The sequence below is a fragment of the Oncorhynchus mykiss genome, chromosome 12 (assembly GCF_057628025.1).
Source record: "Oncorhynchus mykiss isolate SJ-2025 chromosome 12, ASM5762802v1, whole genome shotgun sequence".
Taxonomy (NCBI): domain Eukaryota; kingdom Metazoa; phylum Chordata; class Actinopteri; order Salmoniformes; family Salmonidae; genus Oncorhynchus; species Oncorhynchus mykiss.
The window spans coordinates 14,443,196-14,463,216 of NC_143033.1; the positions used below are offsets into that span (position 1 = coordinate 14,443,196).

The 20,021-nt window shown below is 42.3% G+C and overlaps 1 protein-coding gene across 2 annotated transcripts in view; it reads left to right on the forward strand.

The window, feature by feature from the left end:
- The window catches only part of LOC110537002 (ADP-ribosylation factor-like protein 15), a 73,076-nt gene that overhangs the window by 9,223 nt on the left and 43,832 nt on the right, over positions 1 to 20,021 (forward strand). For both annotated transcript variants that reach the window (XM_021622697.3, XM_090191768.1), the window contains exons 2-3: positions 13,274 to 13,418; positions 13,706 to 13,765. In XM_021622697.3, the coding sequence (XP_021478372.1) occupies positions 13,274 to 13,418; positions 13,706 to 13,765 (205 nt within the window). The remainder of the gene's footprint in view (positions 1 to 13,273; positions 13,419 to 13,705; positions 13,766 to 20,021) is intronic.

Sequence of the window (20,021 nt, forward strand, 5' to 3'; positions counted from 1 at the left end):
GGGTACTATTCAATGAAGCTGTCAGTTGAGGACCTGTGAGGCATCTGTTTCTCAAACTAGACACTCTAATGTACTTGTCCTCTTGCTCAGTTGTGCACCGGGGCCTCCCACTCCTCTAACTATTTTGGTAGGAGCCAGTTTGCTCTGTTCTGTGAAGGGAGTAGTACAGAGCGTTGTACGAGCTCTTCAATTTCTTGGCAATGTCTCGAATGGAATAGCCTTCATTCCCCCCCTCCCTTTTGTACACTACTGCTACTCGCTGTTTGTTTGTTACCTATGCATAGTCACTTTGCCCCCACCTACATGTACAGATTACCTCAACTAGCCTGTACCCCCCGCACACTGACTCAGTACCGGTGCCCCCTGTATATAGCTGAGTTATTGTTATTCTATTGTTACTTTTTATTATTACTTTTTATTTTTGTCTACTTGGTAAATATTTTCTTCTTGAACTGCACTGTTGTTTAAGGGCTTGTAAGTAAGCATTTCACGGTAAACTATACACTGGTTGTATTCGGCGCATGTGACAAATACAATTTGATTTGATTTGACTGACGAGTTTCAGAAGAAAGTTCTTTGTTTCCGGACATTTTGAGCCTGTAATCGAACCCACAAATGCTCATTCTCCAGATACTCAACAAGACTAAAGAAAGCCAGTTCTATTGCTTCTATAATTAGCACAACAGTTTTTAGCTGTGCTAACGTAATTGCAAAAGGGTTTTCTAATGATCAATTAGCCTTTTTAAAATAATAAACTTGGATTAGCTAACACAACGTGCCATTGGAGCACAGGAGTGATGGTTGCTGATAATGGGCCTCTGTACGCCTATGTAGATATTCCATAAAAACATCTGCCGTTTCCATCTACAATAGTCATTTACAACATTAACAATGTCTACACTGTATTTCTGATCAATTTCATGTTATTTTATTGGACCAAAAATGTGCTTTTCTGTCAAAAAACAAGGACATTTCTAAGTGACCCCAAACTTTTGAACGGTAGTGTACATGTACATAGAGTTATTAAAGTTACTATGCATAGATGATAACAACAGAGAGTAGCAGCGGTGTAAAAGAGGAGGGGGGGTTAAGGCAAATAGTCTGAGTAGCCATTTGATTAGATGGTCAGGAGTCTTATGTCTTGAGGGTAGAAGCTGTTTAGAAGACTCTTGGACCAAGACTTGGCACTCCGGTACCGCTTGTCGTGCAGTAGCAGAGAAAACAGTCTATGACTAAGGTGGCTGGAGTCTTTGACACTTTTTAGGGCCTTCCTCTGACACCGCCTGGTATAGAGGTCCTGGATGGCAGGAAGCTTGGCCCCAGTGATGTACTGGGCCGTATGCACTACCCTCTGTAGTGCCTTGTAGTGGGAGGCCGAGCAGTTGCCATATCAGGTAGTGATGCAACCAGTCAGGATGCTCTCAATGGTGCAGCTGTAGAACCTTTTGAGGATCTGAAGACCCATGCCAAATCTTTTCAGCCTCCGGAGGGGGAATAGGTTTTGTCGTGCCCTCTTCACGACTGTCTTGGTGTGCTTGGACTATGTTAGTTTGTTGGTGATGTGGACACCAAGGAACTTGAAGCTCTCAACCTGCTCCACTGCAGCCACGTCACTGAGAATGGGGGTGTGCTCGGTCCTCTTTTTCCTTCCTGTAGTCCATAATTATCTCCTTTGTCTTGCTCACGTTGAGGGAGAGGTTGTTGTCCTGGCACCACACGGCCAGGTCTATGACCTCCTCCCTATAGGCTGTCTCATCGTTGTCGGTGATCAGGCCTACCAGTGTTGTCATCGGCAAACTTAATGATGGTGTTGGAGTCATGACTGGCCGTGCAGTCATGAGTTAACAGGGCGTACAGGTGGGTACTGAGCACGCACCCCTGAGGGGCCCCTGTGTTGAGGATCATCGTGGCGGATGTGTTGTTACCTACCCTTACCACCTGGGGGCAGCCTGTCACGAAGTGCAGGATCCAGGAGATGATGCTTCATTCTACTGCTAGTGATTTAATCTTAGATTTGTGTTGGAGGCGCTAGAGCAAAATGAGTGTGGTAGTTTGCAGGGCTGGTCTGTTTATGTTTATGAGGTTGCATTGTGACATGAAATCCAACCAACGTCATAGTGTGGAAATATCTTCGATGTTGTGCTTAGACTGGACTCAGTAGTTATCAGATGTTCCTTGGCCAGTTGACCTATGAGAGATGTTGACCTATCAGCAAGCCATCAGATGGAAATATATCTGTTATTATACTGTTATTACAGTACACTGGCTGCTTAGTTTAGGCTACACTTTTCAACAGATATGTTTGATTGGTTTTGAATGTGGCTCTGGTTAGCTAGGCTAGGCTTTGATAAATAGGGCCCAGATTTGGTTGAGTCGCCAGGGCTCGTGGCTGTGTGTGTTAATGTCTGTCATTAGAGCTCTTTGGTCTTTAGTTGGCGTACTAATGGTGTTTTAAAATAGAGTTGTTCTACCTGTTCTCCTCCTGAGGGGAAATGGGATCACCAGCACTTTGCTATAGAGGTCAGACATTATCTTAATTCAGCAGCCTCAGAGATCTATGCTCAATGAACTGGAACAAACAGAGATGGTTGGCTACTCAGAGACCGGACACATAGGCTACAGTAGGCCACTAGGTCTACGATGTAACAACAACATCGCGATACAGCAGGGAATTCAGCAGGGAAAGGCTTAAAACTGTCAGTTGGAGCTTGAAATGGTGGGAAGTATTTAAGCCTGTGGTCTCAAATCCCAACCCCTGTTAGGGCCTAGGCTCAGTGGTATGGTCCATCTAGCAACCTACAGTTGGTGGTTCAGTAGAGTGGTGATGTTTGGACTGGGGGAGAATTTTGAATATAGGCTACTGGGCTCCACCCGGCTCAATGCACTTCCTCACTTTGATAAAGCAGGATATGGCAGCCCTGCCAGTGGGTCATTTCACCTCGCCTAGGGGAATAACCCACAGTTCAGTTGTTCAGCTGAGAATGACCGTGCCTTTATACCGCCATGGCAACCACCCCTAAGGCCTTCTGGGAAACGAGGGCCTTAACATTTTTACATGAACATTTTAGCCATTTAGCAGATACTCTTATCCAGAGCCACTTACAGGAGCGATTAGGGTTAAGTGCCTTTCTCGAGGGCACAAAGGCAGATTTTTTCCAAGTTGGCTCTGGGTTCAAACCAATGACCATTCGGTTACTGGTCCAACGCCCTTAATCATTAGGCGACGAACCGCCCAAACAGGAGGCAATTGGAGAAAAAAGATGTGGGAATGGGTTGGAATGAGCCAATCTGAATGGTCCGTTTTGAGTTAGGGGAAGCAAAGATTGATTGATGTCCGCTTTGTGTTTCTCAGTGATCTGTGCCACTAACCAGGGTGGAGGTAGCCATGTTTACCGGACTTGTGTGGCTGTGGGAGAGACTTGGGTGGAGGAGGTAGCCTGAATCCCATACTGACTGGTCATTACATTCATAAGGATATTTGAGACTTAATCGAAGGTTAATCCAACCCATGTCGTGAACAGCTTCTGATTTACTCATCTGATGAGCTTCAGATTTAGCTCAAGTTGTACCCTCTCATGAACAGTATTCTGTGTGTTTTGGTTGGAATTTGTATTACGATCATAGATTAGCAGGCACTGAGCCTTCAGCCTTAGCTTAGACAGTCTGAATGCAGGGCCAGGGAGAAAAAGGGACTGTAGGGTTGCATCCCAAATGGCACCCTATTCCCTATATATAGTGCACTATTTTTGACCCGGGCCACCTAGAGTTCCATTTGGGTCGCACACTAGCTTTCTCTGCCAAACCAAACAGTCTGCCTCTGAGCTGTGGACAGCAGGGGACCACCTCACAGCTTAGCTCTTAGCAGAGTCTGACACTTGTCATAACCTCCTGAAATATGAAACAAATCCCTCCTGCTCTCTGTTGCATTAGCACTCTACTTTACCACTGTGTAGAGAGCGAGAGAGAGATGACTGAGAGGAGTAATGTGGGCCATAGTCCTCATGTACACTTCTCCATGTCTCTTGGGTAAGATGGCATAGTAATGTACAGACTTCCTGATTGTCTTGGGGTAGGGTATCGCTTAGATATCATCTCTTTCAGGCAGGTGAGAAAGAAAGGCTTTTTTCTCCTAAAGATTCTAAAGGCTATAGATCAATATTGATGTGTCCATTGACAGAAGACCAGAGGGACCTATACCCAGTATAGGTTGAAGTGCTTTATCCATCTCTGGTATGGTTTTCCATGTGTGGTGGATTTGTGTAGTCTTTTTATTGTTTTCAAGCCCAATTGTGCACTTCCTCAGTTTAGTTGTTTGTCCCACTCTTTCTTTTCAACTTCCAATTCACGGTCCCGTGCCTGTTTCCTGTTGTTCCCCCTGTCCTGTCCAGCAGGCCGGGTTCTTTGGCCATGGTGACCAGAATAGGGGGGTACCTCGGTCACAGTGGGCAACTTCCTGTTGTGATTCTACACCTTTAGCTTTGCATTAGTGGTCCAGTCTGTTTCTGCTTCAGTATCTAGCCAACACCTCTCTTTGTTCACTCATTGCGGTCTATGGTGCATCGACAAACCAAACAACAAACTCCATGCTGTATAATGAATAGTTGTCTGCTACAGCACAGACAGTATGGCGCCAGACTAGTTCTGATTCAGTGATGCTCTTCCCCCACCTGCAATGTGTGGTGTTTGTTCAGTGGTAAAAATGTACTGCGTTATTAATGAGGCAAACTGAAACCTTCTTCACCTGCTATCTTTTCTATCAACACAAAGCGAACACATCTTTACATGATAAGGAAGTTCATTGGGTAATATATCGGACAAAGGTACAGTATCTTCCACATTCAGAGGGTGTGTGGGAGGGTGTAGAAAATGACCCACAGCCACTACAAGAGTGAGCCTAAGTCTGGATTTGCTATTTGCTAATGTTATTTGTCACATGCTCCGAATACAACAGGTGGACCTTACTGTGAAATGCTGAATACAACAGGTGTGGCCCTTACCGTGAAATGCTTACGAGCCCGTAACCAACAATGCAGTTCAATAAATAGAGTTAAGAAAATATTTATTAAATATAAAAGAAAAAGTAACACAATAAAATAAAAATAACAAGGCTATACAGGGGATACCGGTACCGAGTCAATGTGCAGGGGTACAGATTAGTTGAGGTAATTTATACATGTAGGTAGGGGTAAAGTGACTATGCATAGATGATTTGATTAATTGTAATTTGATTAATTGTTCAGTATCAACCTAACCAGCAAGGTGTCAGTATTTAATAACTAAAGAACAGTCCACTAGCTGCAAATGGGGACATGGGATGGGTAGCATTTCACTTTAGAACTGCAATGTCATTGTTTTTATGAACTAAGTTTAAGAGAAACTTGATTGCATAGGACAAAAAAAACTAACTTTAAAACCCAATGTTAGGCCTAAACAGATTTTATGAGCTAGGTCTGTTTTGATGTTTATTATGAAGTTTCGGAGAGCTCAGTCCCTACCTGCAGAATGGTCGCTGTCTGTCCTCAAGGCAGCGGTTTTCTGTCAGCGAGGAGGTAAATTCTTCCATAACATAGCCTGCTGTCATCCGCTCCGATGACATGGAAGTAATCTCACACTCCTCCATTTCCTTCTTTCTGGGGGATTTTCAGAGCCAGCTAAGAATAGGCTAGATATGGCTCTCTCATGTCACAGCAAGCAGCCAGCTAAGAATAGGACAGAGACATAGCCGTGGGAGGTAGGGTTGTTGAAGGTGCTGCATCCCCCCCTGACAAATTGAAATGTTTCCAAAATGATATATTTACGCCAGTCTAAACACTGACTGAATTTGGGCAGCACATGCACCAAATATCGAAGAGCTTGTTGTGACCTCACATAGATATATAATCCATAGAACCCAGCTAACACACAACGTGCTGAGAACCATATGTTTTCTTCGAGTTTGGTGAGATCATTGTTGTCCTATTGTTATATAGCATACAACCTTCCCATAAAGTTTCCTCATGGTTCTATTTAAAGTAATGTTTTTAAATTGTTCCCAGAACATTAAGAAACAACGTTCTTCTGTTGGAATTTTTGTACTTCAGCATAACGCTTTCTACAGGTTTCTTCATGGTTCAATTTAAAGTCCTGTTCTCAGAACATTAAAACTTTCCACAAAAACCACAAAACATTGGTAACATTCAATGAACTTTCTAAGAATGTTATTTTAAAACGTATACATTTCATTCTCAGCATCAACAAAACTCTATCGTATATCTTGTTAACTGATCTTAATGAGTGCTTGATTCCTTTGAAATGGGGTCTGTTTGAATAGACTAAAATGAACAGCTTTGTATGTGTTAAAAAAACATGGCATGCTAGCTTCCTGTTGGCACAGTGGACTAATTACATTGAAGAGCAGAATATTATAGGTTTGAATCTCACTGATGCCATGCTACAATAAAAAATAAAAAATGTTTGCATGATTAATGCCTAAGCAAATTAATTTCCATGTGTCCTATCTGTGCTTGGAGTTCAAAACAGTTAGCCCAAACTAAGTTAGCAGTGTTTATTAAGTCTTATTGAAATGTTCTCAGAACGTTATTTAATTACTCTCAAGTAACCTATAATTTCTGTTGTCAGAACTTTTAATAAAACCTTCCAGGAAAACTATCAGAGAACCATAGAAAAAAAAGTACTTTCCCAAAACAGGTTACATAAAAAACACGTTTTAACTGTAAGGAAACTCATGGCTTCGTTCTCAGAACCAAAAACATACATTCCCACAACTTCCAACGAACCAAATGTGCTAGCTGTGAAGGGTTTCTGAACCTCGCCCTGGTAATTTGACTGGTAAACTCATTGGTATGCTCAAAATGTCTCTCAGCCCTGACTTGAATAGACTACCACAGAATGAGTCATATTACCCATAAAACCTAGCTATCAAACAGGACATTTTTATTTTTCCCATAGGGGATTTTAGAAACACTTACAATAAGGGCTGTGTTTTGTGTAGGCTTTTGATAATTGTGTAAATCTCTAGGACAGGGGGACTTTTATCAATATATTTACCCCCCCAAAATGAAATGCTAATTAACTGTTATTGTGGCTAAAGAACTACAAATGCCTTGATGGTCTGGACCAGACTGCCAAATCGAGGCAAAAGTTAATCCAGAGATTCTTACCATCTGTTAGTTAAATGTATACTGAACAAAAATATAAACGCAATAAGCAACAATTTCATTTTACTGAGTTACAGTTCATATGAGGAAATCAGGCAATTGAAATAAATTCATTAGGCCCTAATCTATGGATTTCACATGACTGGGAATACAGATATGCATTTGTTGGTCACAGATACCTTAAAAAAATGGGGCTCACAATGGGCCTCGGGATATCTTCATGGTATTATTTTCTATTCAAATTGTCATTGATAAAATGCAATTGTGTTCATTGCCTGTTAATACTATAACCCCACCGCCACCATGGGGCTCTCTGTTCACACTGTTGACATCAGCAAACCGCTCGCCCAGGCAACACCATACACGTGGTCTGCGGTTGTGAGGCTGGTTGGACATACTGCCAAGTTCTCTAAAATTACGTTGGCTTATGGTAGAGAAATGAACATTCCTGCAGTCAGCATGCCAATTGCACACTTGCATTGTGTTGTGACAAAACTGCACATTTTAGAGGGGCCTTTTATTGTCCCCAGCACAAGGTGCACCTTTGTAATGATCATGCTGTTTAACTTCTTATGGCTGAAATCCTGTTAACGGGATCGATTTGACAACAGCCATTGAAAGTGCAGGGCGCCAAATTCAAACAACAGAAATCTCATAATTAAAATTCCTCAAACATACAAGTATTATACACCATTTTAAAGAAACTTGTTGTTAATCCCACCACAGTGTCTGATTTCAAAAAGGCTTTACGACGAAAGCATACCATGCGATTATGTTTGGTCAGCGCCTAGTCACAAAAAAACAGCCATTTTCTAGCCAAAGAGAGGAGTCACAAAAAGCAGAAATAGAGAGAAAATGAATCACTAACCTTTGATCTTCATCAGATGGCACTCATAGGACTTCATGTTACACAATACATGTATGTTTTGTTCGATAAAGTTCATATTTACATCCAAAAATCTCAGTTTACATTGGCGTGTTATGTTCAGTAATGTTTTGCCTTTGCAGAGAGCCACATCAATTTACAGGAATACTCATCATAAAGGTTGATGAAAGATACAAGTGTTATGCATAGAATTAAAGATATACTTCTCCTTAATGCAACCGCTGTGTCAGAGTTCAAAAAGCTTTACGGCAAAAGCACACCATGGAATAATCTGAGTACAGCGCTCAGCCACAAAACAGATACCTGCCATGTTGTTGAGTCAACAAAAGTCAGACATAGCATAATAAATATTAATTTACCTTTGGTCTTCATCGGAATGCACTCCCAGGAATCCCAGTTCCACAATACATTTTAATTTTGTTTGATAAAGTCATCATTTATGTCCAAATACCTCCTTTTTGTTCACGCATTTAGTCCAGTAATCCAAATGCACAATGCGCGAGAACTAAGTCCAGATGAAAAGTCAAAAAAGTTATATTACAGTTCGTAGAAACATGTCAAACCATGTATAGAATCAATCTTTAGGATGTTTTTATCATAAATCTTCAATAATGTTTCAACCGAACAATTCCTTTGTCTTTAGAAATGAAAAGGAACAGAGCTCGTGCTCACGCCCATGCTCGTGACTAAAGTAATGGCTTTCAGCCAGACCCCTGATGCAAACCGCTCTTATTCGCTCCCCCTTCACAGTAGAAGCCTGAAACAACGTTCTAAAGACTGTTGACATCTAGTGGAAGCCTTAGGAAGTGCAATCGGACCAAATTTGACACTGTATATTGGATAGGCAGACTTGAAAAACTACAAACCTCAGATTTCCCACTTCCTGGGTGGATTTTTGAGTTCTGTTATACTCACAGACATAATTCAAACAGTTTTGCAAACTTCAGAGTGTTTTCTATCCAAATCTACTAATACTATGCATATCATAGCTTGTGGGCCAATGCTACCTAATAATGCTACCTAATATAATGTTTACATACCCTACATTATTCATCTCATATGTATACGTATACACTGTAATCTATATCATCTACTGCATCTTTATGTAATACATGTATCACTAGCCACTTTAACTATGCCACTTTGTTTACATACTCATCTCATATGTATATACTGCACTCAATACCATCTACTATATCTTGCCTATGCCGCTCTGTACCATCACTCATTCATATATCTTTATGTACATATTCTTTATCCCTTTACACTTGTGTCTATAAGGTAGTAGTTTTGGAATTGTTAGCTAGATTACTTGTTGGTTATTACTGCATTGTCGGAACTAGAAGCACAAGCATTTCGCTACACTCGCATTAACATCTGCTAACCATGTGTATGTGACAAATAAAATTTGATTTGATTTGAGTAGCAGGCAGTTTACTCAGGGCACGCTTTTCATCCGAACGTGAAAATAGCAGCCCCAGCCATAAGAAGTTAATCAGCTTCTTGATTTGCCACACCTGTCAGGTGGATAGATTATCTTGGCAAAGGATGTGTAACTCTGTTGTTGTATGTGTCGAACTGCTTTTTTTTTATTTTTTTTATCTTGGCCAGGTCGCAGTTGTAAATGAGAACTTGTTCTCAACTACCTACCTGGTTAAATAAAGGTGAAATAAAAATGAGAAATGCTCACTAACAGGGATGTAAACAAATACAGTACCAGTCAAAAGTTTGGACACACCTACGTACTCATTCCAGGGTTTTTCTTTATTTTTACTATGTTCTACATGGTCAAATAATAGTGAAGACATCAAAACTATGAAGTAACACATGGAATCATGTAGTAACCAGAAAAGTGTTAAACAAATCAAAATATTTTTTAGATTTGAGATTCTTCAAAGTAGCCACCCCTTGCCTTAATGACAGCTTTGCACACTTTTGGCATTATCTCAACCAGCTTCCAGAGTTAGTCACCTGGAATGCAATTCAATTAACAGGTGTGTCTTGTTCAACATTAATTTGTGGAATTTCTTTCCTTAATGGGTTTGAGCCAATCAATTGTGTTGTGACAAGGTAGGGGTGGTATACAGAAGATGGCCCTATTTATTAAAAGACCAAGTCCATATTATGGCAAGAACAGCTCAAATAACCAAAGATAAATGACAGTCCATTACTTTAAGACATGAAGGTCAATCTGGAACATTTTAAGAACTTTGAACATTTCTTCAAGTGCAGTCGCAAAAACCATCAAGCGCAATGATGAAACTGGCTCTCATGAGGACCACCACAGGAATGGAAGACACAGAGTTACCTCTACTGCAGAAGATAAGTTCATTAGTTGGCAGCCTCAGAAATTGCAGCCCAAATAAATGCTTCAGAGTTCAAGCAACAGACACATCTCAACATCAACTGTTCAGAGGAGACTGCATGAATCAGGCCTTCATGGTCAAATTGCTTCAAAGAAAACACTACTAAAGGACACCAATAATAAGAAGAGACTTGCTTGGGACAGGAAACACAAGCGATGGACATTAGACCGGTGGAAATATGTCCTTAGGTCTGAGTCCAAATTTGAAATTTTTGGTTCCGACCGCTGTGGCTTTTTGAGACGCAGAGTAGGGGAACGGATAATCTCTGCATGTGTGGTTCCCACCGTGAAGCATGGAGGAGGAGGTGTGATGGTGTGGGGGTTCTTTGCTGGTGACACTGTGATTTATTTCGAATTCTGCAGCAATACGCCATCCCATCTGGCTTGACAATGACCCATCACACCTCCAGGCTGTGTAAGGGCTATTTGGCCAAGAAGGAGAGTGATGGAGTGCTGCATCAGATGACCTGGCCTCCACAATCGCCCGACCTCAACCCTATATAGATGGCTTGGGATGAATTGGACCTCAGAGTGAATGAAAAGCAGCCAACAAGTCCTCAGCATATGTGGGAACTCCTTCAAGACTGTTGGAAAATCATTCCCCATGAAGCTGTTTGAGAGAATGCCAAGAGTGTGCAAAGCTGTCATCAAGGCAAAGGGTAGCTACTTTGAGGAGTCTAAAATATATTTTGATTGAATTCTTATTTGGTTACTACATGATTTCATATGTGTTATTTCATGGTTTTAATGTCTTCACTATTCTACATTGTAGAAAATTTTAAAAATAAAGAAAAACCTTTGAATGAGTAGGTGTGTCAACTTTTGACTGGTCCTGTATGTGCACAACATTTGAGAGAAATAAGCTTTTTGTGCATATATACATTTCTGGGATCTTGTATTTCAGCTCCTGAAACATGGGACCAACATTTTACATGTGCTTGTGTCTTGTTGCTTCTAACCATCTCTTATAGCAAGGCTGCAGTAGGAGTCTGCAAGGACTCACTCAGATAGTAGTCATGGCTGTTGATCGACTGATTCAAGCTGTTGGTCATGATCCTTACCCCCGACTCTCACTCTCTCCATGAGTTCCTAAATACAAACATCGTCAAGTTGTATATTTGTTTGGAAACTTGCCAGTCTGGTATAGGGCTAGTGGAGCTTGGTCATCTAATCTTGTCGGCTATTGAAATTTTCAATCAGGGAAAGGGAAAAATTGACGTGAGCTGTAGTGAAGGAACTTGCTGGCACATGCCACCTGGTGGTGAAGTTGAAATAATGAACAAATTCACAAGATGGAAATTTGAACTAATTCCGTGTAGTTGACGATCAGAATTTGTCTAGTTTTGAATTTTTAGTTTTATTTGTTCTGAAAACGGTAGTATTGTCAACCATCTTGTGTCTGCTTTGTAACAACGTGATTTAGTCCTACGTCATGAGAGCTGAGCAGCCTGCCATCTTATTTAGAACTACTTTATAAACATGTAATATTTAGGAGATTATGTGCCAGACTGGTCCTGCCATCACCCATCTCGTAACAGTGATGTGAGAAAAAGCACTATACACTGAGTATACTAAATATTAGGAACAGCTTCCTAATATTAAGTATTCTAAATAATTAAAATCACCACCAGAGGGCAGTCTCTTCCCATGTAATAGTCAATGGGTGGAGTACACTGTCCCCGAGTCTGTGCTGTTATCACTCATAGTCTGAGAATGGTATACCGATGTCGACTTTCTAAACCTCAATATGACCTACCTTTTTTGTCTGTTCCTGTGTTTGTAATGTTAAGATCTATTTGTTTAAGCTGCTATTTCAGACTCTGCTAGGCTACACACACAGGTCTGTAATTGGTACCAATGAGGAACATGTTTATCCGGTGCAACACCCGTGCAACATGAAAGGCTTGTCTTGTCTTATCTCCTTCCGCAAGGGGAGATCAGTGGGCTATTGTCTATATAGAGCAGTGCATGCTACTGGTTCGAGCTAAGCTTATAGTTTTACATGTGATGTTTCTTCTATGAGCAGGAGACTGCTTAGCTGACCAGACCCATGTCATTTCCTTTGTCAGCACCCAGATAAAGGTGAGGAACCTGGGATCTGTTTCTACTAAAAGGACCAGATACCTGGTGCACATTGCTTGTTGTGTAGAAACATGACATAACCACCATGGGGCCCTTACTGTGTGTGAGACCATGTGTATGAGACCGGGTGTGAGACCATGGCCAGCTTCCCTGGTTTCTATTTCAATAGGAGGCCCCTATTGAGGTTTCTTTGATCTTCCATGTTGACGGAGCAACAGTCCCTCAATGACTTGGACCATGTTGCATAACACATCTGGAGGTTCACGTTCACTCACAACATCCTGTACTAATACTATGGTACCTCAATGCATCCTCTCTTAGCACACTGGCTATATAAGTTCAAAGACGTATGGTGTGTCACAGGATTGTGTGTGTCACAGGATTGTGTGTGTCACAGGATTGAAATGAAAGCGAAGAGGAGAGAGGACTTTTTTTCTCTCCCCCCCTCTCCTCTCCAGATCTTACATGATCTTTGGCTGGAAACAGATGGCGTTAACAGATGTGACCCTGCCCGACGTCTCCAGAGTGGCGAGTGGCGTACTCAGTGGCAGAACAGACGTCAGTAGTGTCACAGAGTAGATCAGTGGGTGTAGAATCCAAACACGAAAACACAGATTCCACAGATACTCTAGCTCTGGCCATCAGACCTGTTATTACTCTAACTCTGCAGCCCTTCTCTCCACCCCTCCACCCCATCTTCCCTATCCTTTTATCACTCTTTCCCACTCTCTCTTTCACTCTGTGTCCCTCTTCTCTTCATCCGTCTCTCCCTTCTACCTCCAGTGTTTCAGGACACTGTGCTGTAAAGGACCACCGTCTCCCAGACCAGAGTATGACCTGGTGTGTATTGGACTCACAGGCTCGGGGAAGACCAGTCTACTCTCCAGACTCTGCAGTGAAGCCACAGACAACATCGGGCCAACTACGGGTGAGACTCGCTTCACCAGAAGAAATCACTTTTCAAGTCCAAATGCTCTTTACACAGTTAGGCCTATATCACTTTTATATCACATTTAAGCTCCAGTAGTTATGTGGTGAGCATTCAGACATCTTCCCTACCTGCTGAAAGAACAGAATTATAAGCCTTTCACAACACATACATGTGCTTCAGGCCTACATGTGTTGAAGACGTGCTGAATACCTTTCTCTTGCCTCTTATTAAGCAAGGTCTGCCATATCTCTGTGTGAAGCTTTACATGTCATTCTGTTTTCTAGGTTTTAGCATCAAAGCTGTTCCATTCCAGAATGCCATTCTAAATGTGAAGGAACTCGGAGGTAATTCCTTCACCTATTTTCGTTCATGATGGAAACACATTGTTGAAGTTGTTGGGGTACTCAAGTTTTCTAGTTCAGTGGGCAAAACGATTTTAAAAAGCAATGGGTCGTATTGTTGGACAAGTATAGATGGGACTTCCTCCGTTTCAAAAAGTTTTCTCCCATTCCGTGGTAACTGAACATAACCCTGGCTATACACACTCCAGCAATGTCAGAATATCCCCATATACAGTTGAAGTCGAAAGTTTACGTGCACCTTAGCCAAATACATTTAAACTCAGTTTTTCACAATTCCTGACATTTAATCTGAGTAAAAATGTCCTGTCTTAGGTCAGTAAGGACCTAAAACAGGAGTTAGGATTTATTTTAAGAATGTGAAATGTCAGAATAATAGTACAGTGATTTATTTCCGCTTCTATTTCTTTCATCACATTCCCAGTGGGTCAGAAGTTTACATACATACACTCAATTAGTATTTGGTAGAATTACCTATAAATTGTTTAACTTGGGTCAAACGTTTCAGGTAGCCTTCCACAAGCTTTCCCCATTAATTTGGGTGAATTTTGGCCCATTCCTCCTGACAGAGCTGGTGTAACGGAGTCAGGTTTATAAGGCCTCCTTGCTTACACCCGCTTTTTCAGTTCTGCTCACAAATATTCTATAGGCTTGAGGTCAGGGCTTTGTGATGGCCACTCCAATACCTTGACTTTGTTGTCCTTAAGCCATTTTGCCACAACTTTGGAAGTATGCTTGGGGTCATTGTCCATTTGGAAGACCCATTTGCGACCAAGCTTTAACTTTCTGACTGATGTCTTGAGATGTTGCTTCAATATATCCACATAATTTTCCTTCCTCATGAAGCCATCTATGTTATGAAGTGCACCAGTCCCTCCTGCAGCAAAGCACCCCCACAACATGATGCTGCCATCACCGTGCTTCACGGTTGGGATGGTGTTCTTCGGCTTGCAAGCGTCCCCCTTTTTCCTCCAAGCATAATGATGGTCATTATGGCCAAACACTTCTATTTTTCTTTCATCAGACCAGAGGACATATTTCCAAAAAGTACAATCTTTGTCCCCACGTGCAGTTGCAAACCGTAGTCTTGCTTATTTTATGGCAGTTTTGGAGCAGTGGCTTCTTCCTTGCTGAGTGGCCTTTCAGGTTATGTCGATATAGGACTCGTTTTACTGTGGATATGGATACTTTTGTAATCGTTTCCTCCAGCATCTTCAGAAGGTCCTTTGCTGTTGTTCTGGGGATTTGCACTTTTTGCACCAAAGTACGTTCATCTCTAGGAGACAGAATGCATCTCCTTCCTGAGCGGTATGACAGCTGCGTGGTCCCATGGTGTTTATACTTGCGTACTATTGTTTGTACAGTTAAACGTGGTACCCTAGGATGAAGCAGACTTGTGGAGGTTTACAATTGTTTTTCTGAGGTCTTCGCTGATTTCTTTTAATTTTCCCATGATGTCAAGCAAAGAGGCACTGAGTTTGAAGGTAGGCCTTGAAATACATCCACAGGTACACCTCCAATTGACTCAAATTATGTCAATTAGCCTAACAGAAGCTTGTAAAGCCATGACATAATTTTCTGGAATTTTCCAAGCTGTTTAAAGGCACAGTCAACTTAGTGTATGTTAACTTCTGACCCACTGGAATTGTGATACAGTGAAATAATCTGTCTGTAAACAAAGTAGATGTCCTAACCGACTTGCCAAAACTTTAGTTTGTTAACAAGAAATTTGTGGATTGGTTGAAAAATTTATTTTAATGACTCCAACCTAAGTGTATGTAAACTTCAGACTTCAACTGTATACAAACCTCCAAGGCATCTAAAACAATGTTAATACATTTTTCCTTGGTTAGCTGAATGTTGTTTTTTATAAATGTATTTATTACCTTTATTTAACTAGGCAGGTCAGTTAATAACACATTCTTATTTTCAATGACGGCCTAGGAACAGTGGGTTAACTGCCTTGTTCAGGGGCAGAATGACAGATTTTCACCTTGTCAGCTCGGGGGATATAATCTTGCAACCTTACAGTTAACTAGTCCAACGCTATAACCACCTGCCTCTTGTTGCACTCCACGAGGAGACTGCCTGTTACGCAAATGCAATAAGCCAAGGTAAGTTGCTAGCTAGCATTAAACTTATCTTAGAAAAAACAATCAATCAATCATTCATAATCACTAGTTAACTACACATGGTTGATGATATTGCTAGTTTATCTAGCGTGTCCTGCGTTGCATATAATCTGACTGAGCATACAAGTATCTGACTGAGCTGTGGTAGGCAGCAGCAGGCTCGTAAGCATTCATTCAAACAGCACTTTCGTGCGTTTTGCCAGCAGCTCTTCATTGTGCATCCAGCATTGCTCTGTTCATGACTTCAAGCCTATCAACTCCCGAGATTAGGCTGGTGTAACCGAAGTGAAATGACTAGCTAGTTAGCGGGGTGCGCGCTAATAGCGTTTCAAACGTCACTCGCTCTGAGACCATGCTCTGCATGGGTAACGCTGCTTCGAGGGTGGCTGTTGTCGTTGTGTTCCTGGTTCGAGCCCAGATAGGAGCGAGGAGAGGGACGGAAGCTATACTGTTACACTGGCAATACTAAAGTGCCTATAAGAACATCCAATAGTCAAAGGTATATGAAATACAAATGGTATAGAGAGAAATAGTCCTATAATTCCTATAATAACTACAACCTAAAACTTCTTACCTGGGAATATTGAAGACTCATGTTAAAAGGAACCACCAGCTTTCATATGTTCTCATGTTCTGAGCAAGGAACATAAACGTTAGCTTTCTTACATAGCACATATTGCACTTTTACTTTTTTCTCCAACACTTTGTTTTTGCATTATTTAAACCAAATTGAACATGTTTCATTATTTATTTGAGGCTAAATTGATTTTATTGATGTATTATATTAAGTTAAAATAAGTGTTCATTCAGTATTGTTGTAATTGTCATTATTACAAATAAAATACAAAAAATAGGCCGATTAATCGGCATCGGCTTTTTTGGTCCTCCAATAATCGGCATCGGCATTGAAAAATCATAATCGGTCGACCTCTAGAGATGAGTCATCGACATCTCTCCACTTTGATGCAGAAAGCAATGTGTAGGATAGACACTACACGCAAATGAAGTAGCTAACACTTTCACTCAAATGTCACTCGCCCACTGGGTGTGCAACTGTCTGGGTCAGAGAGGCAGTAATGTGTAAGTGCTTTCTGTGTTTGTTTGTATATGTGTGTGGGGAGTGGGCCACATGACATCATTGGTGTGGACAGAGACTCTCCCTTAGTTCCAGACATGGTTCCCCTAGCTGCTGTTCTGAATCCACGTCCCAAATACCTCCCTATTCTCTATTTAGAGCCGTACTTTTGACCAGGTAGTACGTTTTGTATTTTATTTAACCTTCGTATAACTAGGTAAGTCAGTTAAGAACAAATTCTTATTTACAATGATGGCCAACCCCGGCCAAACTCTGACGACGCAGGGCCAATTGTGCGCCGCCCTACGGCCGGATGTGATTCAGCCTAAATTGGGAATAGGGTGCCAATTTGGAAGCTACCTGAGGCTGGGAACATTCAGTCTCTCGTCCGGCAGTTAAGAGCTGGAGACCGACAGCCCAAAAAGGACCGTTACCTACATGGTGCAGGTAGTAACAGTCCATCAAGGTAATAGTCCATCAAAGTAACAGTCCATACATTTGGAAAAAACTATCAAAGTAGCACACTTTGTAATGAGTGTATTTGGCCTACTCCAAATAATTTTTTCTGTAGGGACCAAACCGATGTTTCGAAGAAGGCATGTGCTGAAATGTTAAGGAAAAGACCCACCGTAATCCATGTCTGTTTTGTCTTTTTAGTTCCATATATCGGAGGGGGCTGTAATGTCTTTTTAGTTCCATATATCGGGGGGGCTGTAATGTCTTTTTAGTTCCATATATCGGGGGGGGCTGTAATGTCTTTTTAGTTCCATATATCGGGGGGGCTGTAATGTCTTTTTAGTTCCATATATCGGGGGGGGGGGGGGCTGTAATGTCTTTTTAGTTCCAATAATCGGGGGGGGGGGGGGGGGGGGGCTGTAATGTCTTTTTAGTTCCATATATCGGGGGGGGCTGTAATGTCTTTTTAGTTCCATATATCGGGGGGGGCTGTAATGTCTTTTTAGTTCCATATATCGGGGGGGGGGGGGGGGCTGTAATGTCTTTTTAGTTCCATATATCGGGGGGGGCTGTAATGTCTTTTTAGTTCCATATATCGGGGGGGGCTGTAATGTCTTTTTAGTTCCATATATCGGGGGGGGGGGGGGGGCTGTAATGTCTTTTTAGTTCCATATATGGGGGGGGGGGCTGTAATGTCTTTTTAGTTCCATATATCGGGGGGGGGGGGCTGTAATGTCTTTTTAGTTCCATATATCGGGGGGGGGGGGGCTGTAATGTCTTTTTAGTTCCATATATCGCGGGGGGGGGGGTCTGTTTTGTCTTTTTAGTTCCATATATCGGGGGGGGGGGGCTGTTCTGTCTTTTTAGTTCCATATATCGGGGGGGGGGGGTTGTCTTTTTAGTTCCATATATCGGGGGGGGGGTTGTCTTTTTAGTTCCATATATCGGGGGGGGTTGTCTTTTTAGTTCCATATATTGGGGGGGGGGGGCTGTTTTGTCCTTTTAGTTCCATATATCGGAGGGGGGGGGGGGTCTGTTTTGTCTTTTTAGTTCCATATATCGGGGGGGGGGGCTGTTCTGTCTTTTTAGTTCCATATATCGGGTAGGGGGTTGTCTTTTTAGTTCCATATATCGGGGGGGGGGTTGTCTTTTTAGTTCCACATATCGAGGGAGGTGGGGGTTGTCTTTTTAGTTCCACATATCGGGGGGGGGGGGGGGGGGGGCTGTTCTGTCTTTTTAGTTCCATATATCGGGTAGGGGGTTGTCTTTTTAGTTCCATATATCGGGGGGGGGGTTGTCTTTTTAGTTCCACATATCGGGTAGGGGGTTGTCTTTTTAGTTCCATATATCGGGTAGGGGGTTGTCTTTTTAGTTCCATATATCGGGTAGGGGGTTGTCTTTTTAGTTCCATATATCGGGGGGGGGGGGTTGTCTTTTTAGTTCCATATATCGGGTAGGGGGTTGTCTTTTTAGTTCCATATATCGGGGGGGGGGGGGGTTGTCTTTTTAGTTCCACATATCGAGGGGGGGGGGTTGTCTTTTTAGTTCCACATATCGGGGGGGGGGGGGCTGTTCTGTCTTTTTAGTTCCATATATCGGGTAGGGGGTTGTCTTTTTAGTTCCATGTATCGGGGGGGGGGGTTGTCTTTTTAGTTCCACATATCGGGTAGGGGGTTGTCTTTTTAGTTCCATATATCGGGTAGGGGGCTGTCTTTTTAGTTCCATATATCGGGTAGGGGGTTGTCTTTTTAGTTCCATATATCGGGTAGGGGGTTGTCTTTTTAGTTCCATATATCGGGTAGGGGGCTGTCTTTTTAGTTCCATATATCGGGTAGGGGGTTGTCTTTTTAGTTCCATATATCGGGTAGGGGGTTGTCTTTTTAGTTCCATATATCGGGGGGGGGGGGGGTTGTCTTTTTAGTTCCATATATCGGGGGGGGGGGGGGTGTTCTGTCTTTTTAGTTCCATATATCGGGTAGGGGGTTGTCTTTTTAGTTCCATATATCGGGTAGGGGGTTGTCTTTTTAGTTCCATATATCGGGGGGGGGGGTTGTCTTTTTAGTTCCATATATCGGGTAGGGGGTTGTCTTTTTAGTTCCATATATCGGGGGGGGGGGTTGTCTTTTTAGTTCCACATATCGAGGGGGGGGGGGTTGTCTTTTTAGTTCCACATATCGGGGGGGGGGGGGTTGTTCTGTCTTTTTAGTTCCATATATCGGGTAGGGGGTTGTCTTTTTAGTTCCATGTATCGGGGGGGGGGGTTGTCTTTTTAGTTCCACATATCGGGTAGGGGGTTGTCTTTTTAGTTCCATATATCGGGTAGGGGGCTGTCTTTTTAGTTCCATATATCGGGTAGGGGGTTGTCTTTTTAGTTCCATATATCGGGTAGGGGGTTGTCTTTTTAGTTCCATATATCGGGTAGGGGGCTGTCTTTTTAGTTCCATATATCGGGTAGGGGGTTGTCTTTTTAGTTCCATATATCGGGTAGGGGGTTGTCTTTTTAGTTCCATATATCGGGGGGGGGGGGGGTTGTCTTTTTAGTTCCATATATCGGGGGGGGGGGGGGGGTGGTCTGTCT